Source organism: Ranitomeya imitator, chromosome 1 (assembly GCF_032444005.1).
Source record: "Ranitomeya imitator isolate aRanImi1 chromosome 1, aRanImi1.pri, whole genome shotgun sequence".
NCBI lineage: Eukaryota > Metazoa > Chordata > Amphibia > Anura > Dendrobatidae > Ranitomeya > Ranitomeya imitator.
In genome coordinates, this window is record NC_091282.1 from 770,864,148 (window position 1) to 770,884,075 (window position 19,928).

Here is a 19,928-nt window from a genome sequence, read left to right on the forward strand (position 1 = left end):
AAATCGATGGCAGCAAAGACATGCAGGAGTCCAGGAGTCAACCCATCACCATCAGCCCAGATCAGTTTGAACAGGAGATTCAGGCTGATGAGGTCTCCCCGAGATCTTGTCTTCGTTGCACCATACACAAGCGGATCTCTACATTATACCCCATAGGCGGAGGATTATACTGCATGGCATCACAGAGGATACATGTATGAATCCTCTGAACACGGCCTCAGTAATGTATCCGAGCCGCGGAGCAAAGCGTGCCTGCCATTGCACATCAGCATGCAGAACGGGGTCATGCAGGGTCACACCTATGTAGTTACCTTTGTCTTGCTGTCCGTCGTCTGGATTCCGAGGCAACTTATAGGACAGCTTCGGTTTTTGGTGCAGCTCGGTATTGCCTTAAGGTTTAAAAGACAGTGTTATTGGGGGTTAGCATTGGTGGCATGTGGTGTACAATACTTGAAGAGCTTTTGCCTCAGAGGTCAGGCTCGTCACATTACAACTACACCTGTCCATTCAGCGCCACTTCTACCATGTGTGACATCATGGACGTGTCAGATGTGCAATCACCGATGGCCCACTGGCTGCTGCTACCCCGGCACAGATATATCCACCCACACATTGCAACTCCTAGGTCACCTTACAATTAGATTTAATCTGCTGCAATAGGAAATCCACAAAAGAAGACAAAATCAAACTGCAAGATTATTCCCACCACAACTGTGTTACATAAAGGAAGAGAAACCTGAAGGATATGTGCACACAATGCGGAAAATGCTGCAGATCCGGAAGGGAAACCAAAAACGCTGTGCACATGCTGCGGAAAAAAATGCGCGGAAACGCAGCGGTTTACATTCCGCAGCATGTCACCTCTTTCTGCGGATTCCACAGCGGTTTTACAGCTGCTCCTATGGAAAACCGCAGTTGTAAAACCGCAGTGAAAATCGCAGAAAAACTCCTGTGAATCAGCGGTAAATGCACGATAAATCTGCAGCAAAAACGCAGCGTTTTTGCCCTGCAGATTTATCAAATCTGCTGCGGAAAAATCCGCAGTGGACAAGACTACGTGTGCACATACCCTAAATCTCCAGCCAGAGAGCAGAGAGTGAAGAACATGCTATATGTGTCGTCAACTAGACTCAACAAACTCTTAAGTCCCCTGGTCGGAGATGAAGTCTCTGGGTTCCCTCCAGTCACCTTCTCTACACTAGACGAAGACAAGGATCATTTCTGTGAGCGGATAGATAAACGGCAGAGGAGCTGGACTGCTCTTTCACTCCCATAGGACTTTCTACAGATGATGCGGTGACAGATGGATGCAACTCGCTGTCAAAGTCACTTACAAGACAAGCAGCTAAAAGCCCCGGGATATTGTAAGAGAAGCCTCCGTGTGTCCCTGTAATGTGTCTACATCCTGATCTGATCGTCTGCTGCGAGCGTGAATGTAATGTGCAGACAACTGAGTGAGAACAAGGCGTTTACAGATCTGTGCAACAACGCCAGGCGCCTGCAAGTCAACCTGGGAGACTGCACGTTTATAAACCAGGAGCATCAGGGTCGGTCCACCTAAAGAGCAGTCGGAGCCTTGGACACAGGGATACACCTTGTGCATGCACCAGACCCAGCACGCCAGGGACAGCCACACACTTTCTGATGTACGGCTGCAGCTTTTACAAACGGGCTGACTGATGGAGAAGGAGGGAGATCTGGGCCAGCAAAGGGATAGACAAGTCGCTCTTAGCTATAGGACTTGCTATGTGAATTAAAACCCACAGTAAACATACAGGACATTGTCCTTTTAATTACGGGTTGTTGTTTTGTTTTGTTTTTTTCAGTTTAGAAATGCATTTCCTGTACTCATCATGTTAAGCCATCTGCATCTTCTGCCCGTGTTGCCCAGGAGGTATGAACATACCCAAAATCCACATAGAAGGTTTATGACCCACAGCGACTTCCCCAGGACAATGCACGACTGCCAAAGGCAACCAAGACCTTAGACAACACAGTGAAGAAGGAAAAAGAAACTAGTCTAAAGACAATGTGGATGGGAGGTACAAACATTGCAGGAGCAGACCCAGCGTATAGTCTATACATCCTCGTAGATACGCTTTTCTCTAGAAGACAGAAGTGTGCTGCTCCTGCTCTTGCATTAGCAGCATTTAATCTCAGGATTATTCGGAGGATTACACATCTACCTTATAAAGATCACTGCATTCTGTGTCAGATCAGAGGCAGCAGAGCAAAGATCAGAGAGATCAGGGGGAGATGGCAGCACTGACACTGCTGGAGACCTGGGACTTCTCCTGACGCCCTCTCGTGACGCCATCCTCCGACATCCTCTACCAACGCCATCCCCTGACATCATCAGTCTGCCAGATGCCTAGTTAAATGACCACAAACCGAGCCCACGTCAGAAGTGCACGGAGCGATCTGTAACAGATCTCTCAAAGCACAGGCTGCCATTGTCCTCAGCAGAACAGTTCCTATTTACACAGGACGATGCGCTGCCAAGAATGATCTTTTGTGCAAACCAAAAGATCATTCACTCAACAAACAAGCAAAAAGTTTGGAGCTGTGCATGCAAGCTTATCGTGCAGAGAGCGGTCACAGGAACACTCACTGTCGATATCTGTGCAGTGTAAATCTTCATACAGTACGAGACAGATGGATCTGACAATGTTCAAAAAAAGAACCTGATCTATCAGCTACCATCTACGAGGCCGGAAATCTATCAAACCCGCTACAATCTCTCCATGGAGTGTCACCGGGCCACCACTAATCCCATCAAGTTCTGCGCTTCCAGCTCTGGATCTGCACATTCTTTTGTGCCTTGTCTGAAACTCTAGTAGATTTCTGGATTCATTGTGACCCAGCACTAGAATACTGTCCTAATTTCTCAGGATGATATGCAGGCACTACTGAGCTGGTGAAGCCCCTGCTGCTCTGGCACTGTCACCCCAGCCCCCTGCAGTCCTTGCTGACGACGTCCTGCTTATAACATTTGACCACTGCAGCCAGTCAGCGATCTTGATTAGCTGCAGCGTGCACTTGTTGTAGATGGGATGTCACTGCTGCCATCCTGTGAACAAGACAGGGAGCGGTGGAGAGGCGGCTCCGAAGGCGCACGGACTATTCCTACTGATCGGTCTAGGGGGCCGATATGATCGAGAGTCTGACGACCCGTTAAGGAGATCACTAGTCCATTAAATAAAGAGAATTAGTCCCTGAAAGTCATCTCTGTCCTTATTACTATTTTCTATACAATTACTTGCAATTCCAGGCGCTTTCCCTGGACATTATCCCCCTATGAAGACCCCTAATAATTCACCAGTAAAAAAGCAACAACCAGCAGCACTCAATCAGCCAGGATGTACGCTCCAACGTCCATGGATCCACTGGACTAATACTCACAATATAGAAAAAGAAGCAGCATCCATTCCAGGTGAAGGATATATGAAAAAGAGTCTATATTCCGCCATCACATCATGCAACGTTTCAATAAATATGAATAAAGACTCTTTTTCATATATCCTTCACCTGAAATGGATCCTGCTTCTTTTTCTATATCCCTAATAATTCACCAGTCACACAGTAGAGAGATGAAACCTTTACAGAGCCGAGAATCCTTTCATTATAAAGCGTCAGCTCTCCGGCTGCCCATTAACCCTGCATCTCACAGCGCCCCCACTAGACACGTATATGTAGTGTGAGGATACCTCCGGGGTAGTATTCATTTACAGGCCAGTTATCCACTTGTAGAGTTGCGTTCCCTCCGTTCCGTGTGTATTTCACCACATGGTATTTGCCGTCATTCACCGGGGTACTGTCTTCACGTATGGAGATATCCATTAACCCAATGTTAAACGTGACCCCAACCTTCCCCTGCTCCTGTAGGGAAAAGAGAAAGAAAAGATCAGAAACAAATACACACGACAGAGACATGTCTGTCCTCCCCACCGGTGTCTGAGCTTCTGGCTGCTTCAGGTGATACAACCATCGGTCCATTCTGTCATTGCCCCCTATACAGCCATTTTATGTCACAGATTCAACAATCACTGTGGTTAAAGGAAGAACGACGGCCGAACCAAGCACAGGCTCTTGGTGCACCTGTGGCACAGCCAAACATTTCAGGGTGCACAGAGTGCCCGTGCTTGGTTTGACCAGTCATTCTGTGCTGAAAGACCCCATTAAGGGTTAAGTGTTCCTCAGATGAGGCCCAGTCTCACAGAGTAAAAGCCTGAATACATTCATGACAATTGAGAAGAAAAGCTGCGGCTTCATCCTCGGCTGCAGCACTCTTTACTGCTGCTCCAGGACCAATCTGGGAACATTGGCAGATCATATTCAGGGGACTTTTGTGATCCGTCGCATACAAGCAAAAAACTTTATAAACCACAGAAAAGGAAGTTCTCCTGAACAAAAGGAAAGAAAGGCCAAAAAGATAATGAAGCCATGTAATGCCGATCAGCAGAGATAACGCAGCTTCATGTCCTTATACTGAGTGTCACTCCTGTAATGTCACAGTGCCGCCGCTGTACATCCCTCCCACCTCAGTAAGATCACCTTACATTCCCCTAATAATTCACTTAAAGACCCTCAGGATGGCAGGAGATGGGTACTATTGGGGACTTCACAAGCTGCGGTATAGCGTTGTTCATACAGAGGAGACCTGACAGAGGAACAGTCATCGCAGAAAATGATAAGTTGGCATCAAAAAGTTGCTCTCAGATGTGGGGATGCAGGATTGTGACAGTGCGCCAGTTACTGCCTGGCCTGCCCTTGTCTGTCCCGGGTACTAGGGATCTGCGCACATCTGGGGGTCAGTCCTGGTAAAACACAGGTAGCAGCCGCTCTGCAGACTCTTTCCATGTAGCCTATGTTGTAAGGTAAAATTCAAGGCCATAGGAGAGAAAGCACAGATAAGGGAACCCCACATTTCAGGAGAAGACCTGGACCTGTAACCTCTGCCACAGTGCATGAAAAAGCAGGGAAGTATCCCTCTGACCTAGAAGTGGATTATGTGTGATTATGTGAAATTTGTCCATCTTGTGATCAGTGCACATCGAGCCACCCACGCTCTGAACATCAGGAAAATGCTTCTTGCAAGAAGCTTTTAATGCTTTCTCCCATCCCTCTGCTCTCCGGAGCTGGAACAGAGGAACCAGAGATGCCGAGGACATGAGTCCGAGAAGTAGAAAGGAGATGTGGTGGTGGAAGGGATGGAGCCGATAACATCCGGATCACCAGAGTACGTGTTGTGGCTGCCTGAATACCGGGGGTCTATACACAGTCAGCTCCACCAGCCCCACACATATGGACCCAGCTAGTGGTAGGACAAAAGTCAGAAATAGAAAGAAAAATGGCACCAGAAACACCAGCCCCTATATATAAAGAACATCGGTAACAAAACAACTATGTGTCATTCAGGGTTAAAGCAGCGGACAAGCCGAGATCAGAGCTTTACCATTACCCACAAATCATTATTTTCCAAAAGTTGACAAACAGAATCGGCAGCCATAATGGATGTCACACAATCTGAACCTTTCTGGACCTGACAATATGGAGATGAACTGACAATATGGACATGGCCCGACAATCACATTTGCATAATCTTCACTAACAATTAAGTATAAGGCTGGTTTCACACTTGCATTTCAAAACGCATGCGTTTAAAAAAAAAAACGCATGGTGAAAAAACGCATGTAAACGCGTGCAAACGCTGCGTTTTTTGACGCATGCGTTTTTGCATGTGGTGAAAAAAATGCAGCGTTTTGACGCGTTTACATGCGTTTTTTCATGCGTTTGCGTTTTTTAAACACATGCTGAGAAATGTGTGACAGCTGCCAATCATCAAAATAAAGTAAAAAACCCACTATAAACAGAAATAGTTAGGGTTAGGGGTAGGGTTAGGGATCATAACCCTAACCCTAAAGGGATCCTAACCCTAACCCTACCCCTAACCTTAAGCCTAAAGGGATCCTAACCCTAAGCCTAAAGGGATTAGGGTTAGGATCCCTTTAGGGTTAGGATCCCTTTAGGGTTAGGGGTAGGGTTAGGGTTAGGATCCCTTTAGGGTTAGGATCCCTTTATCACCTTTATGGTGGGGGGTGGCATATCAGTGTGTTTTCTGGTTTTTTATAAATTAAAAACGTATGCATTTTTAACGCAAACAAATGCATGTGCTTAAAAACGCATGCGTTTACATAGACATCAATAGTTTTTTTTGCCGCGAAAAAACGCATACGTTTTTTTTGCGGCAAAAAAAAAACGCCGCAAAAATTACTACATGTTGCATTTCTGCAAATTAACCCCTTCATGACCCAGCCTATTTTGACCTTAAAGAACTTCCCTTTTTTTGCAATTCTGACCAGTGTCCCTTTATGAGGTAGTAACTCAGGAACGCTTCAACGGATCCTAGCGGTTCTGAGATTGTTTTTTCGTGACATATTGGGCTTCATGTTAGTGGTAAATTTAGGTCAATAAATTCTGCGTTTATTTGTGATAAAAACGGAAATTTGGCGAAAATTTTGAAAATTTCGCAATTTTCACATTTTGAATTTTTATTCTGTTAAACCAGAGAGATATGTGACACAAAATAGTTAATAAATAACATTTCCCACATGTTTACTTTACATCAGCACAATTTTGGAAACAAAATTTTTTTTTGTTAGGAAGTTATAAGGGTTAAAATTTCACCAGCGATTTGTCATTTTTACAACGAAATTTACAAAACCATTTTTTTTAGGGACCACCTCACATTTGAAGTCAGTTTGAGGGGTCTATATGGCTGAAAATACCCAAAAGTGACACCATTCTAAAAACTGCACCCCTCAAGGTACTCAAAACCACATTCAAGAAGTTTATTAACCCTTCAGGTGCTTCACAGCAGCAGAAGCAACATGGAAGGAAAAAAATGAACATTTAACTTTTTAGTCACAAAAATTATCTTTTAGCAACAATTTTTTTATTTTCCCAATGGTAAAAAGAGAAACTGAACCACGAAAGTTGTTGTCCAATTTGTCCTGAGTACGCTGATACCTCATATGTGGGGGTAAACCACTGTTTGGGCGCACGGCAGGGCTTGGAAGGGAAGGAGCGCCATTTGACTTTTTGAATCAAAAATTGGCTCCACTCTTTAGCGGACACCATGTCACGTTTGGATAGCTCCTGTGTGCCTAAACATTGGCGCTCCCCCACAAGTGACCCCATTTTGGAAACTAGACCCCCCAAGGAACTTATTTAGATGCCTAGTGAGCACTTTAAACCCTCAGGTGCTTCACAAATTGATCTGTAAAAATGAAAAAGTACTTTTTTTTCACAAAAAAATTCTTTTCGCCTCAATTTTTTCATTTTCACATGGGCAGTAGGATAAAATGGATCATAAAATTTGTTGGGCAATTTCTCCCGAGTACGTCGATACCTCATATGTGGGGGTAAACCACTGTTTGGGCACTCGGCAGGGCTCGGAAGGGAAGGCGCGCCATTTGACTTTTTGAATGGAAAATTAGCTCCAATTGTTAGCGGACACCATGTCGCGTTTGGAGAGCCCCTGTGTGCCTAAACATTGGAGCTCCCCCACAAGTGACCCCATTTTGGAAACTAGACCCCCCAGGGAACTTATCTAGATGCATATTGAGCACTTTAAACCCCCAGGTGCTTCACAGAAGTTTATAACGCAGAGCCATGAAAATAAAAAATAATTTTTCTTTCCTCAAAAATGATTTTTTAGCCTGGAATTTCCTATTTTGCCAAGGATAATAGGAGAAATTGGACCCCAAATATTGTTGTCCAGTTTGTCCTGAGTACGCTGATACCCCATATGTGGGGGTAAACCACTGTTTGGGCGCACGGCAGGGCTCGGAAGGGATGGCACGCCATTTGGCTTTTTAAATGGAAAATTAGCTCCAATCATTAGCGGACACCATGTCACGTTTGGAGAGCCCCTGTGTGCCTAAACATTGGAGATCCCCCAGAAATGACCCCATTTTGGAAACTAGACCCCGAAAGGAACTTATCTAGATGTGTGGTGAGCACTTTGAACCCCCAAGTGCTTCATAGAAGTTTATAATGCAGAGCCGTGAAAATAATAAATACGTTTTCTTTCCTCAAAAATAATTATTTAGCCCAGAATTTTTTATTTTCCCAAGGGTTACAGGAGAAATTGGACCTCAAAAGTTGTTGTCCAGTTTCTCCTGAGTACGCTGATACCCCATGAGTGGGGGTAAACCACTGTTTGGGCACACGTCGGGGCTCAGAAGGGAAGTAGTGACTTTTGAAATGCAGACTTTGATGGAATGGTCTGCGGGTGTCACGTTGCGTTTGCAGAGCCCCTGGTGTGCCTAAACAGTAGAAACCCCCACAAGTGACCCCATTTTAGAAACTAGACCCCCCAAGGAACTTATCTAGATATGTGGTGAGCACTTTGAACCCCCAAGTGCTTCACAGACGTTTACAACGCAGAGCCGTGAAAATAAAAAATCATTTTTCTTTCCTCAAAAATTTTGTTTTAGCAAGCATTTTTTTAGATTCACAAGGGTAACAGGAGAAATTGGACCCCAGTAATTGTTGCGCAGTTTGTCCTGAGTATGCTGGTACCCCATATGTGGGGGTAAACCACTGTTTGGGCACACGTCAGGGCTCGGAAGTGAGGGAGCACCATTTGACTTTTTGAATACGAGATTGGCTGGAATCAATGGTGGCGCCATGTTGCGTTTGGAGACCCCTGATGTGCCTAAACAGTGGTAACCCCTCAATTCTACCTCCAACACTAACCCCAACACACCCCTAACCCTAATCCCAACTGTAGCCATAACCCTAATCACAACCCTAACCACAACCCTAATTCCAACCCTAACCCTAAGGCTATGTGCCCACGTTGCGGATTCGTGTGAGATATTTCCGCACCATTTTTGAAAAATCGGCGGGTAAAAGGCACTGCGTTTTACCTGCGGATTTCCAGTGTTTTTTGTGCATATTTCACCTGCGGATTCCTATTGAGGAACAGGTGTAAAACGCTGCGGAATCCGCACAAAGAATTGACATGCTGCGGAAAATACAACGCAGCGTTTCCGCGCGGTATTTTCCGCACCATGGGCACAGCGGATTTGGTTTTTCATATGTTTACATGGTACTGTAAACCTGATGAAACACTGCTGCGAATCCGCAGCGGCCAATCCGCAGCCAAATCCGCACAGTGTGCACATACCCTAATTCTAAAGGTATGTGCACACGCTGCGGAAAACGCTGCGGATCCGCAGCAGTTTCCCATGAGTTTACAGTTCAATGTAAACCTACGGGAAACAAAAATCGCTGTGCCCATGCTGCGGAAAAACTGCACGGAAACGCAGCGGTTTACATTCCGCAGCATGTCACTTCTTTGTGCGGATTCCGCAGCGGTTTTACAACTGCTCCAATAGAAAATCGCAGTTGTAAAACCGCAGTGAAATGCGCAGAAAAACCGCGGTAAATCCGCCATAAATCCGCAGCGGTTTAGCACTGCGGATTTATCAAATCCGCAGCGGAAAAGTCCGCAGAGGACCAGAATACGTGTGCACATACCGAAACCCTAACCCTAACCCTACCCCTAACCCTACCCCTAACCCTAGCCCTAACCCTAGCCCTAACCCTAACCCTATTCTAACATTAGTGGAAAAAAAAATGTCTTTATTTTTTTTATTGTCCCTACCTATGAGGTTGACAAAGGGGGGGGGGTCATTTATTATTTTTTTTATTTTGATCACTGAGATATAATCTATCTCAGTGATCAAAATGCACTTTGGAACGAATCTGCCAGCCGGCAGATTCGGCGGCCGCACTTCGCATGCGCCCGCCATTTTGGAAGATGGCGGCGCCCAGGGAGAAGACGGACGGGACCCCAGCTGGATCGGTAAGTATGATGGGGTGGGGGGGGACCACGGGGGGGGGATCGGAGCACGGGGGGGGGGGAATCGGAGCGCGGGAGGGGTGGAACGGAGCACGGGGGGGCGTGGAACGGAGCATGGGGGGGCTGGAATGGAGCACGGGGGGGTGGAACGGAGCACTGGGGGGGGTGGATCGGAGTGCAGGGGGGGTGATTGGAGCACGGGGGGGTGATTGGGGCACGGGGGGAGCGGACAAGAGCACGGGGGGGAGCAGAGCACTGGACGGAGGGGAGCCGGAGCAGTGTACCGGCCAGATCGGGGGGCTGGGGGGGCGATCGGTGGGGTGGGGTGGGGGCACATTAGTATTTCCAGCCATGGCCGATGATATTTCAGCATCGGCCATGGCTGGATTGTAATATTTCACCCGTTATAATAGGTGAAATATTACAAATCGCTCTGATTGGCAGTTTCACTTTCAACAGCCAATCAGAGCGATCGTAGCCACGAGGGGGTGAAGCCACCCCCCCCTGGGCTAAACTACCACTCCCCCTGCCGATCGGGTGAAATGGGAGTTAACCCTTTCACCCGATCTGCAGGGACGCGATCTTTCCATGACGCCACATAGGCGTCATGGGTCGGATTGGCACCGACATTTTGGAAGATGACGGCGCCCAGGGAGAAGACGGACGGGACCCCAGCTGGATCGGTAAGTATGATGGGGTGGGGGGGGACCACGGGGGGGGGGGATCGGAGCGCGGGAGGGGTGGAACGGAGCACGGGGGGCGTGGAACGGAGCACGGGGGGGCTGGAATGGAGCATGGGGGGGTGGAACGGAGCACTGGGGGGGGTGGATCGGAGTGCAGGGGGGGTGATTGGGGCACGGGGGGAGCGGACAAGAGCACGGGGGGAAGGGGTTAACGCATGCGTTCATAAACGCGACCAAACGCGTATACAAAAAAACGCATGCGTTTTTAATGTTAAAGATAAGGAAAAAAATGCATGCGTTTTTTTGCGGTAAAAACGCTGCAGATGAAAACGCAAGTGTGAAACCAGCCTAAAATGTTGACTTTACCAAGTAAACAAGCCATTAAACCGTCTTGGCGACGTGGTCTGCTGGTGACTGATCTGCGACCAGTCCCAGGTTTGGCTGCACGCTGTCCCCAACACAAGGCTTGTGCAGCGTCTCCATCAGTCCGCGTAGTGTCTGGCACTAATCCATTTCTCATTAAACACATAGCCCTGGCAGGACCACAGTGCCGCTCGCGGCTCATCACCGACGGATCAGTCATTAACAAGAGCTCGTCACAAGATCATGATGAATCTATCTGTAATTAGGCACTTTTGGATTAATCAATTTCAATTTCTACCTTGACTGCAGCACGAGAAATCTCTGCGCCTGAATAGAGACCCCCGGAGCGTCATCACAGGCACATCTCAGCACAGGGACATGGACATATGATATGAGGACTGAACAGGTCACTGCTCGTCCCCATGTGCAGACATTTAGGCAGCTATAGTATTAGAGATGGACCCACAAATCAATAGTTACAGCGGGGTGATCAATCCTCTCCAGTCTCTGCAGCAGCTTGATGAATGGCCCCCTGTAGTATTGACAGGGGACTAGTGGATGAGTCCAGGACACCGAAGGCTTGTACACAGCAATTCTCATTTCTTGTTTATCATCAATAGTGGCAGAAATATTAGTGAGCGTCGTCCCCAGGAGCGGCCGCTCCCTCACCCCAGTGCCCTCTGCACAGTACTCCAGCCCAGATGTAGAACTCTACAGTAACAAAGGATCTCGCACTGGAACAGAAAACCCAGATTCAGCCCCCGCACATTCGGTGAGCCCCCTCCCGACTGCTCCATACACAGGGACCCCTCAGCTTGGCAGGTTCTCTATGTGAGAGTTGCTGGTGGATTCAAAGGTTTCTCTCTAGGGAGAACGTAAACAGGCCGAATCCTTTACTCTCCGACATCATCTATGCGGGAGAGTCAGGAGATAATGTATCTGGCGGTCTTCACAATCGTGAAAGTTGGCCAGAAAGGACTGGTTAGGCTACGTTCACATTAGCGTCATGCGACGCTGCGTCGCCGACGCATCGCACGACGCATCGGAAACGCACGCAAAAACGCAACTTTTGTGACGCAAGCGTCGGACGCATGCGTCGTAAAACGCAGCGTTTTTGGTGCGTTTTTGGTGCGTTTTTACAAAAACGCAGCGTTTTACGACGCATGCGTTGTCAAACACTGATTAGATCTTTACACACAATTTAGTGTCTAGACACTAGATAACACCACCAATGAATAGAAGAGGGTGGGTCTAGTGTCTAGACAATCGATAATGCCACCAATGGGTAGATGGGGGTGGGTATTAATGTAATAGTGGTATATATACCCCGGCATACATTATTTCCAACCATAGAGCATCAAGATGGATCGTTCCATGGAGAGTATCTACCTCACTTTTCAGCTGGAATTAGCCCTTGCTATAGCTTATGCTTTTGCCTGTCAAGAACAGAGGAAAAGAGACAAACAACGGAGAAGGAGTCGTCGGCGTTTTTGGCTACACCCTATAGTGGAAGTCCGAGAGAGTCGTGGAGTGTACCATTGTCTTTTTGGCGAATTAAATGAGAACCAGGACAAATATTTTGAGTACACCAGGATGTCAAAAGACAGCTTCCGATATCTGCTGCGTCTGGTGGAAGGAGCCATTTCCAGGCAGGACACGCAGCTCCGTAAATCGATTTCCCCTGAGGAACGTCTGCTGGTGACTCTACGGTACGTAATGGAATGTGAAGGATTTATATGTTCTTGCCACTTTTTAAATTAACGTGTTTTTGTTTTTTGGGGTGGGGGATTGTAATTAAAAATGAAAAATTCTTTCATAACAATTAAATTAATTATATTTATTTATTTATTTTTCTTCTTGTCAGTTTCCTGGCTACCGGAGAGACATTGAGATCACTGCATTTCCAGTTTCGGATTGGAGTCTCAACACTGTCGGGTATTATTGCAGACACATGCCGCGCATTGTGGGACAACCTCAGGGAGGAATTTTTACCCATCCCTACAAGAGAATTATGGCATGCCAACGCCCAAAAATTTGAAAAAGTTTGTGATTTCCCTAACTGTATCGGAGCCGTGGATGGCAAGCACATTAGGATTACCAAGCCTTCAAGAAGTGGATCTCTTTTTTATAATTATAAAAAATACTTTTCCACCGTGCTGATGGCAATTGCAGGTGCGGACTGCAGGTTTCTCGCTGTGGACATTGGAGCGTTTGGTCGTGCAAATGATTCACGGACATTTAAGGAGTCTGACATGGGCCGAAGATTATACGAGAACAATTTTAATTTCCCCCATCCACGACCTCTTCCTAACACCGAAGGCCCGGCCCTGCCATTTGTTGTGGTTGGGGATGAGGCTTTTCAAATGTGTGGCAACCTACTTAAACCGTACTCTAGTCGGGGGTTGGACCGCACAAAAAGTATTTTTAATTATAGACTGTCCAGGGCCCGAAGAACTGTGGAGTGCGCCTTTGGCATTCTGGTGTCCAAATGGCGTATCTTAGGATCCGCAATAAATTTGAAAATTGAGACAGTGGATGAGGTGGTGAAGGCGTGTGTGGTTCTACACAATTTTATTATTGATAAAGAGAGAGTCAACGTGGAACTCGATGAACCCATACAAAATCCATTGCCTGATTATCAAGCTCATCCTCTGCGGACAACTTTGGAGATTGCTCATATGAGGGACCAATTTGCTGCATATTTTGTTTCCGATGTTGGCCGTGTTTCTTGGCAAGATCAAATGGTGTAATTCAACGTGTTGTTATGATGTTATGTAAACACTGTGGAGCCCATGTAATGTAACCATCATATGTTTGGTTATTAATGTCACCCGATTGTCTAATGCGTTGTGTTTGTTAATAAAGTTTATTGTGCCTTTCCGCCTTTCCGTTTTCACAAAACAAATCTCCCATCCGTTTTTCCATAGTAATTGTAAAAAATCCTATTTTATTGAAAGTAATGATTGTCCCACAAAATTTATGTGAGCACCAGTACCCAAATGGACTGTGACAAAACAATAAAATTTGCAGCCGTGAGTACCATAGTTTTGACGTATAAAACTTCATCGGCTCCCACCTTGTTAACCATAATTAATACTGAAGACTATTTTCATATGGAACCTGGCTTGACAAGGAGGGAAACTATCATGTTTGCAAAACTCTACAGAGTTAACACTATTGTACTCAGGATGGTAGAATTTGTCCAGAGTCAAATAGTGGCGACACTGTGAACATTGCTTCCACCTCACCTGACCAATATTTTAAAGGGAACCAGTCACCTGTATTTTGTGGGACTGGAACACCCCAAAACTCTGCCCATATGAGCCAAAAACAGTCCCACCAAATTCAGGTGACAGGTTCCCTTTAAGGTACATTAATAAAACTATTCTACAACGATAACTACCAGTGATACCACCGGACCGTGATCGTTGTTTATTGGTCGTGTGGTTGATGGAGAGCTGTCACACAGCCAGCTCTCCAGCAACCCAAAAAGAGCAAGTCCCGTGTAATCTGGGAAATGTTATGAAGCGCATGGCCGCACTCACGATGTTTACCATTGTAAATGTAGTTATTAAAAATACAAAACAACATTTTATTACGGTGTGTGACACGTCCATCGCCGTCAGCTTTCCGTACTGTGCCAGCCCTAAACCACAGTACAGCGTTTATTATTAACGGTGTGCTCTGATTTACGGGCGGGAATCACAGTGTAAGTAATTGCGGAAAGATGACGGCGAGGGACGTGGTTGACACCTTTTTTTATTTGTGGGGTATTTTTTAATTTTTATTTGAGTGTTTAAAACACTGCGCTAGTAACCCAATATTACCTATTTTAAAATAAAGACATCGCTTGATCGGTGTCTAACTCGCCGATCCAACAATGACAGCGTGGGTAACAAAAAAAAATCATAATCATTCGTTGACACCCAAAATCTCACAGCAGGGGCTCTATCGTTTTACGATTACAGAAAAGATAACGTTGGTTACACAAATAAACCAACTTTATCTATACTGAAATCGTTGTGTGATGGTACATTTTAAACTTGACATATTGAGCAATGCTGGTTGTGTTTGTAACAGCTGATAGTACAATGAGCGCCAGGCCTATAAAACAATTAATAAAAAAAAATCTAAAAAATATTGTCAGACATTGCACATCAGGTGTTACAAAGACAATATTTGTGTATACGGCGCAAGGTGTCATTTGGTGAAAACTTTATTTGAGACAATAAAAACCAATTTTTTGTAAACCAAATAAATTTTTTATTTTGGGACAGGAAAAAAAATTAGGGACATAACATTACGGGGTACCTACATCCACAACTAAAGGGGATTGATATCCCTCACTTCTGGTGGGTGTGGAAGAGACCGAGGAGGAGGACGAGGAGGAGGAGGACGAGGGGAGGAAGCAGCAGCATATTCAATGATACTTGACGGGATGCCGACATCCATCCACTGTTGGGATACTTCCAAAGCAGGTGAGGGAGGAGGAGGAGGGACGACGACCAGTGTCCTTGGCTGGCTACTCCGGCTCCGGGTCGACCCAGGCTGTGTTGACGGTGTGCTCCTTGTAGACCCAGGCTGGGTACTGGGTGTGCTCCGTGTAGACCCAGCCTGGGTACTTGGTGTGCTCCGGGTCGACCCAGGCTGTGTTCTGGTGGTAGTTGTGGGAGCAGCCATAGCCAAGGTCGTAGTGCTAGTCGTCGTCGTCTTGGTCTTCTTTTTTTTCCTCCTCTCTCCCTCTGGGTGTGGGTCGGCTTCCCGTCTGTGCCCGTGTGCCCTTGAAGGCCGGTCTTGCTCCGACCTTTGGGGCTCTGTTCTGTGGTGGCGGTGGCGGTGGCCCTCGTCACGCGGACCTCTGTGGTGGTGCTCTGCAGCAGGAGTCGGAGTCATGGCAGCCAGCGATGGTACTGTGGGCGCATTTGTCGCTGACTGCATGACCCGAGCCTGCTGCAGAGCAGTGACATAAAGATTGTTGCAGCCCTGCATGACCGAAATCTGGAGTTCCGGCGTAAGATGTTCAACCATCCCGTTGTGAAGGGCAGTAAAAAAATGTTTCGCCGGCCTCGCGAGATCCGTTTCGATGTTTTCAAGACGCCGCTCGATATTTGACATTTTATCGCACAGCGCCTTGAAACCATTCTGAAAGACGGTACTCAAATGTAAAAATTCGGGCATGGGCGCCCTGTCCGAGGCCCGCTGACGCTGTCGGGAAGACCCGAAGGAAGGAGCGACAGAGGCCTCGGCCAGGGGAACATCTGATGGACCGGCTGCCGGTTCGCCAGATTGTGGTGGTGCAGACCTGCTCTCGCTGTGGGATGGCTGCGAGGCTTGAGATGGCGCTTCACAAAGGACCGCTCCAGAGGGTCGGACAGGCTCGCGGGTGCTGCTGTGTGTTCTGTGAAAACATAAGGAAAGCATTAGTATACTAAATATCAAATTTCACAGGCGTCATTAATTAACTTTACCGCCAGGTATCCATTACCGCCATTAATATTAACCTATTTTTAATCTTGACACTGCATATGCACCATCAATATTAAAAAAAAACACATTTATTTTATTCCAAATAGTCACCCATGATTGCGATTTGTAACGCCAGACAATTATGCTTACGTTGGAATTGCCATGACGTCACGGTCATGTGACCGAGACGTCATCACAGGTCCTTTGAGCTGAGCAAGCATGGGAACATAACCTGCCTTGCAGTGGAATGTATGGCGTGTCTATAATATTTTAATTATTTGTGTATAACTAAATCGGGGATACACCTGGATAGGTACTATACTAATCCCCTATGAAATATTGGCTGGGCATGGCCAATCTACTAGCTTTCTGTGTTCTGTATACTTCCGATTTCAGGGACATTACTAGTAAGTCACGCTCACCATTGTAGTAATCCCAGAAGGGAGCTGCTGTGTAAAGTGTGAGAAGACCAGAAATGAATATAAATTCGAGGTCAACGAGGCGTGAAAAGTAAAAACAAAATACTTTATTCACTTCAATCAGAAGCAGAGGATGAAACATCTGCACAATACAATAAAAACACTATCTACGTGTTTCAGGTCTGATGTTCCCTGCCACCTGAAACACGTAGATAGTGTCTATGGTATTGTGCTGATTTTTCATCCTCTGCTTATGATTGAAGAGGATAAAAGTATGTATTTTTTACTTTTCACGCCTCGGTGAACTCACCTTTTTTTTTTTTGTTTAAATACTTTGTACTTGCCAAAATAAATGGCTGGGCAATAAGCTAAGTGGCTGGAATGTAGTATGTGAATATGCATGTTGTAAAAACTAGGTGTGTGCATAGGTACTAGACTTACTCTCTGCTTTCAAGGACCGGTCTCAAGAATTGCAGTATACGGTTATACTTGTAAACCGAGGTCCTTGAAGCCGCTGCACCACTACGGGCCTGTCCTTCCTTTTTCAGGCCCCTCTTGAAACGGTCCTTCATGGAGCGCCATCTGGTCCGCAGTTTTCGAACTGTGTATAAATAAATAAAAAAACAAAACAAAATTTAGAGAATATATTGACAACGATTACGCAACCGTGTGCAATACCAATAGAAGACATCACAGACGGTTGTGTAATCCTAGCATGATGGGTCACAGCAGCATTTTGGAAATACTTACGAAAACTAGCTTTGACCGTGGGGGAAGCGCTGTCGAAGCCATCCCACAGCAATTGTGCCACCTCTTTCCACAGACACCGCAATATGCCCTGGTCCGCGTGCCGGGGGTCACGGCTGTCCCACAACGGGCCCCGTTCCTCTATGGATGCCACCATGAGGTCGATGTTGAGGGGTTCATCCAGGGCCCGTTGTGAAACCTAGAAAAAATGGAAAATATTAATTGTTGCAAGATAAATAAAAGTTGACCCTACCTCCTCCACCGCCACCTACCACACACAACACCACCCCATCCCGCCACCCCCCATACCCGCCCAAAAAAAAAAAAAAAAAAAAAAAGTTTAAAAAAAAAAACTTACTCTCCGTCCTGCAACCACAGCTTGGCCCCGTGGTCTCTGCTCCTGCTCCGGTCTCTGCTCCTGCTCCCTCTCTTCCTCCTGGCTCTCCTCCTCACTTGAAGAAGCCTGCAAAATAGTTTACCAAAAAGTTGAGTGACCCATCTACAAATGAAAGCGAATATAGTAATAGTAGATCATGTACTCACCTCACTCCTCAGCGGTGGGGTGCTGGAATCACTGCCGCTGGCCATGACTATTAATGCAATTCTGAAATAAAGAACAAAATAATTGTTCCTATGCTCCTATGCACAATCCAGCAATATAAAAAAAAAAACAAAAAAAAAAGGCATTTAAACCACAAACAACATTGCACTCCAACCTAACGCTGAGCAAACAACACTGCCACATTGATTAAATTAAAGAAACAATGGCTGAGACAACCCAATGCCAGATTAAACTAAAGCCTAAAGATAAGATCTACAACAGACCCCATGTTGTAATACCAAAAGATTTTTTTTTTTTTTAAAGTACAGTAATCCACGGAGCAAGAAACCCCAAAAACACAATAGATTTTTGAAAGGAAAAAAATGTAAATATTTAAAAACACCATACTTTACAATAAAACCGACAGGGCCGGAGACAATAGAAGGGCATACAACGCCATACATCACAGCCAGAAACATACAACAATGTCTTTACACAACCACAGTGCAGAACTACACAACTTGCAATAAAAAAATTATTACATGTAAAAGGGCGCATAATCATTCTATGCACTACCATACTTTACAATAAAACCGTCAGGGCCGGAGACTATTAAACGCCATCATATAACGCAATTTTTAAACATCACAACTGAATACAAAAAACACCACCAAACCAAATAATTGAAAATAAAATTCTATCCTGAAAAGAACAATCATCAAGGCCGCAGACACAATGAAACGCCATCCTATACAACGCCATACATCACAACCAGACTAAAAATACAACAATATCTTTAACCACAGTGCAGAATATAAAACACAACTTGCAAAAATAATTTTAAACCACATGTAGAAAATGCACAGAATCATTGTATACTTACATCTCTGGACAGCGGATAAGTAGAAGTGTTCTGGGATGTGTAGAAGTGTTCTGGTGATGGATTTCTTGCCTCAAGATGCTGCAGTAGAAGTGACAAACAATCCAAACATTTTCTTTATATAGGGGGGATGTTTATCTCACTGTTTGCACTGTCTAGACACTGTCTAGACACCTTTTTGTTCAATTTTATGTAACGACGCATGCGTCGTACAACGCACGCACGACGCACACACGCGACGCAAGTGTGTTGTCAATGTGTTTCAATGGAGATTTTAACGCAATGTCGACGCACGAGCGACGCAAGTGCGACGCATGCGTTTTTTAGACGCTCGAAAAATGCAACATTGTCGCGTCTCCGACGCCACCCAGGTGCGGTGAAACGACGCATGCGTCGTGCGTTTTACCGAAAACGCACGACAACGCAACGCATGCGTCCCCAATGTAAAAGATAGGGGCGCATGACGCATGCGTTGCCGTGCGTCGGCGACGCAGCGTCGCATGACGCTAATGTGAACGTAGCCTAAGAAAGCTACACGTTCAGCAAGAACCCCTCTCTTCTGCCGCTCTCAGTAGGACCACCTGCCGGAACCCGAGGCTTCACAGTGCAGCGACAATAGACATTCAGGTCGTGTTCACATGAACTTCAGTTGCTGCAAATAGAGGAGATACCGTATGGAAAGGAATACACATATAAGTAATTCGTTTTGGAAAAGGGGTTGTCCACCGTTGGGGCCTTTTTTCGTTATCTTACATGTAATTGGGAGAACCACATCTATTTTTTTTTTACTATGGGTTTACATAAAATCTTTTGCACAGTTTTCTTTGAACAATCACCGAGTTGCACAGTCTACTGTCTCATGTGACTGTCTGACAAGGAGTTTGCAAGTCTTATCTGTCTCTTTCTGAGCTCCTCACCACAGATTTATGACCACGGACCGTGTCAGAGCCGAACG

The 19,928-nt window shown here is 45.9% G+C and overlaps 3 protein-coding genes across 7 annotated transcripts in view; 1 reads left to right on the top strand and 2 right to left on the bottom strand.

Moving 5' to 3' along the window:
• Positions 1-19,928, bottom strand: part of NRXN3 (neurexin 3) — a 555,345-nt gene that overhangs the window by 40,120 nt on the left and 495,297 nt on the right. For all 5 annotated transcript variants that reach the window (XR_011314845.1, XR_011314844.1, XM_069735758.1 and 2 more), the window contains 2 exons: positions 3,708-3,879; positions 312-389 (listed from right to left, as the gene is read on the bottom strand). Coding sequence is in view for 3 of the 5 variants with exons in the window: in XM_069735758.1 (XP_069591859.1) it covers positions 312-389; positions 3,708-3,879 (250 nt within the window). In the remaining 2 variants the exon portion in view is untranslated. The remainder of the gene's footprint in view (positions 1-311; positions 390-3,707; positions 3,880-19,928) is intronic.
• Positions 11,967-15,309, top strand: LOC138646792 (uncharacterized). The gene is made up of 2 exons (XM_069735761.1): positions 11,967-12,629; positions 12,785-15,309. The coding sequence occupies exons 1-2, from the start codon at positions 12,283-12,285 to the stop codon at positions 13,668-13,670; spliced, it is 1,233 nt and encodes a 410-aa protein (XP_069591862.1). The 5' UTR covers positions 11,967-12,282; the 3' UTR covers positions 13,671-15,309.
• Positions 15,244-18,207, bottom strand: LOC138657533 (uncharacterized). Its single transcript, XM_069745305.1, has 5 exons — positions 18,096-18,207; positions 17,911-18,015; positions 17,556-17,751; positions 17,247-17,406; positions 15,244-16,318 (listed from the first exon to the last, which is right to left on the bottom strand). The coding sequence occupies exons 1-5, from the start codon at positions 18,138-18,140 to the stop codon at positions 15,244-15,246; spliced, it is 1,581 nt and encodes a 526-aa protein (XP_069601406.1). The 5' UTR covers positions 18,141-18,207.

Excerpts from the sequence above, each read along its gene's own strand:
- LOC138646792 (XM_069735761.1), top strand. The coding sequence starts at position 12,283 with ATGGATCGTTCCATGGAGAGTATCTACCTCACTTTTCAGCTGGAATTA. Across the intron at positions 12,630-12,784 it reads CGTCTGCTGGTGACTCTACG|TTTCCTGGCTACCGGAGAGA; the intron begins GTACGTAATGGA and ends TCTTCTTGTCAG.
- LOC138657533 (XM_069745305.1), bottom strand. The coding sequence starts at position 18,140 with ATGGCCAGCGGCAGTGATTCCAGCACCCCACCGCTGAGGAGTGAG. Across the intron at positions 17,752-17,910 it reads CTGTGGTTGCAGGACGGAGA|GTTTCACAACGGGCCCTGGA; the intron begins GTAAGTTTTTTT and ends CATTTTTTCTAG. Across the intron at positions 16,319-17,246 it reads CCGGTCCTTGAAAGCAGAGA|AACACACAGCAGCACCCGCG; the intron begins GTAAGTCTAGTA and ends ATGTTTTCACAG.